The sequence below is a fragment of the Lolium perenne genome, chromosome 3, assembly GCF_019359855.2.
Source record: "Lolium perenne isolate Kyuss_39 chromosome 3, Kyuss_2.0, whole genome shotgun sequence".
Lineage (NCBI taxonomy): Eukaryota > Viridiplantae > Streptophyta > Magnoliopsida > Poales > Poaceae > Lolium > Lolium perenne.
In genome coordinates, this window is record NC_067246.2 from 340581161 (window position 1) to 340584436 (window position 3276).

Consider the following 3276-nt stretch of genomic DNA (forward strand, 5'->3'; position numbering starts at 1 on the left):
TCAAGAGGAACTAGCAGGATTTTTGATGAGAGGAGTCCTCCATCCTAAAGGAGAACACTATTACGAGGACGTAGAACTTCTGATGTCGTAAATTGTGTATGGAAACTTGTTCGAAACTGTATATGGTCATCCGAGATTGAATATATATTGTATATTCCTCTTGAATTCTTCTTGGTTCTAATTTCAAACTTGTTTGAAATTGTACATTCATATGCATGTATATAGTAGCGTAGAATATGTGTACTGAAACTTCTTCAAAATTAAAATAAAACACAAAATAAAATATAAAAGAAATAAAACAATACAAATTAAAAAGAGACCAGATTTAGGGGGGGGGGGGAACCTAAACCTGCGGAGGCCTTTAGTCGCGGTTGGCCAGGCCAACCGCGACTAAAGGTCCTCCGCCCCGACGCACGCCTGCCCACGTGGACGGGCCTTTAGTCGCGGTTCGTAAACAACCGCGACTAAAAGGGGGAGAGCCTTTATTCCCGCATATTTAATCCCGGTTGTGCAACCGGGATTAATGGCAGTTGCCAACCGGGATCATAGGCCCTTTTTCTACCAGTGTAATATAATCCATCCGATGATACATATGCCACGTCATGAAACCATGATAGGAAAGGGTAATGTAGACTAGGTACTGGTCTAACAAACTGAAGACAGCAACCGTTTGCCAACTATTGTTCGATGGGGGATGCCTTGCTAACTATTGTTCGATGGGGGATTCCTTCCTGAAACAGTCAATCTTAAATCACGGGGGCTCGATCCATCTCCGATTAACAGGAAGTGTTAATCGGATCGCGCGTGCGTACGTATCAGCGAGCCAGGGTGAAGTACATGTCGAAGACGACGACGATGGAGGTGTCCGTGGAGCTGAGGAGCCTGCTGGCCATGTACCCGCGCGCGAACCGGAGCTTGCCCGTGCCGCCGACGATGCTCCGCTCCGACGGGCCAGATACCCCGATGTGGCCCAGCGTCGCCAACGTGCTGCCGCTGTACCCGCCGTAGTCGTCGAAGGCGAAGGTGATGGCCGTGAGCCCGCCCGACTCGTCCAGCGACGTGTGAAGCGCGAAGCCCTGCGCTCTGCCGATGAGCCGCGACACCGGGTCCGGCCCCGCCCGCAGCGCGTTGTCGAACACGTTCACATCCCCAAACGTCGACGAGTTCCTGCCAAATTCATGTGAATATGTGATACGCCGTCTTAGCCTTATACTGCACTCAGTCGCAGATGCATAAACAGCTAGGCCGGTGTTGTTAGTGTTTACTTGTGCAGGCTGGCGACGTTGACGACGGTGGCGTTAGGCGTGCCGGCGTCGACCTCGTGGAAGTAGAAGTGGAGGTGGATCAGCCCTTCATCCACGGCGGACACAGCGCCTCCGATGAGTACCACGGAGAGAGCAAGGAAAGAGCACCGAGCAGCGGCCATGCTCTGAGGCTTTCAGCTAGCTAGCCTGCCTTTCCAGACTTCTTCACTTGTGTGGTAAACTAGTATGATACCACAGTTCAGGAAGACAATGGGAGAAGAGTACTACTAGCTAGTACTAATAAAATTGGAAAAATGGTTGTGGTGGTTGGTCTATCACAATTTACAAAAGAACGGACACATCGATGCAGTCTCCCTCCTGCTTATGTTTCTGCCTTCTACATTCGCAAAAAAAAAAAAAAAGTTTCTGCCTTCTACGCCGAGGATTCTCTGTCCTGACGCGTGTAACTCTTACAAACCCAAATTAAAAGGCCCCAAATCGCGGAGTTGCGGCACTAAATCGGAATAGCTATGCTATCAAAGACCACTTACTGATGAGGGGATGATTGTGGTAGTCGGTGAACTCACCTACCTCCCAACCGAGAACCAACCTGAGGTTGGGTGGTTAGGAGGGTGGTTGTACCCCTAGCCCACCAGAGTTTAAACCCCAGGTTTAACATCTGTCTGTCTTATAAAGGCGGAATATTCATTCAGTGGGAGGCGACGTTTCCGTCGACAGCGAGGCGCTTGTGGTGACTTCGTCAATTTCAAGATCCAATCCTCCGGCTCAATCTTCCGGAGGTGCTCATAGGGGTAGGGGGTGCGTGTGCGCGTTCATAGGGGTGAGTGTATGCGCGCGTGTATGTGAGCATCTGCGTTTGTACTGTGTTTCTCAAAAAAAAAAAGCTACCTCCCAACCAGAACTCCACTACTTCACAAGCGGTTGTGTTTCTTCTCCTCTTCTTGATAACAAGCTGTGGGTTTTTCTTTTGTTTTTTTCCCTGCCCTGTGGCACACAATGGAAACCCTAGCCCGTCGTTTTCATCGTTGTCACCACTCACCAGCGCAAGGGGTGTGTTCACTTGATCCTTCAAAGTTGCATCCGTGATGGCACGCAAAATTGATGTATCTGGACAATAGTAATACAGGAACTACTGGGAAAAAAACCTTTGCTGGACGGTCTCTATAGATTGCACTACTAGGAAAAGGCCTAGCCGTAAGACTGCCATCAGTGGCGCACCATGGCTGCCGTGCGCCACTACTACTTAGCAGTGGCGCACCACAAAACGGTGGGCCACTGTTACAAAAGTAGTAGTGGCGCACCTTGACTATGGTGCGCCATAAGTAAGTGGTGACAGGAGGCCAGCTCCTCCCCCAACCTAGTAGTGGCGCACGTCTACGGGGTGCGCCACTGCTACATTTCTTACCTATGGCGCACGTTGGTGAGGTGCGCCACTGCTAGGAGGTGTCCAGAGCCCGTTTAGAGATGATAGGCTTAGCAATGGCGCACTTCGGTGGTGCGCCACTGCTACATAGGTTACCTATGGCGCATGTCATTAGGTGCGCCACTGCTAGGGGTTGGCCAGAGCACAATTTAGAGATGAGAGGCTTAGCAGTGGCGCACCACCTAGCAGTGCGCCATTGCTATGTTTCCCTAGCAGTGGCGCACGGCTATGTGGTGCGCCACTGCTAACCTGGGACCATTTCCTGCTTTTCACCCTCCACTCACATGTGCCACCCACTTTCCCCAAACACTCTTGCACCACCACCTCCCACCAAATCTGGATCTGGTCGTGTTGCCCCTCCTTCCCACCTCATTTTCACCTCTTCATTCACCAAAATTAAGTTGGTAAACTTAATTTTCTTCATAGGTAAGTAATGGTGAAGCTTTCTTAGCTCAATACCTACTCAATCTCAACTTTTTACCTCATCCAACACTCTAGGTCTCGCCGTATCGGTAACTTTGTTGGTTTTATGCTTTGTGTGTGACCGGTTCCGATCGTCTTGCACACACACGTGTGTGTGCACATATG

The 3276-nt window shown here is 50.2% G+C and overlaps 1 protein-coding gene across 1 annotated transcript; it reads right to left on the reverse strand.

Annotated features, from left to right (window-relative positions):
* Positions 1–506: 506 nt before the first annotated feature.
* LOC127346000 (pterocarpan synthase 1) lies at positions 507–1595 on the reverse strand. Its single transcript, XM_051372532.2, has 2 exons — positions 1266–1595; positions 507–1167 (listed from the first exon to the last, which is right to left on the reverse strand). The coding sequence occupies exons 1-2, from the start codon at positions 1424–1426 to the stop codon at positions 816–818; spliced, it is 513 nt and encodes a 170-aa protein (XP_051228492.1). The 5' UTR covers positions 1427–1595; the 3' UTR covers positions 507–815.
* Positions 1596–3276: the final 1681 nt, after the last annotated feature.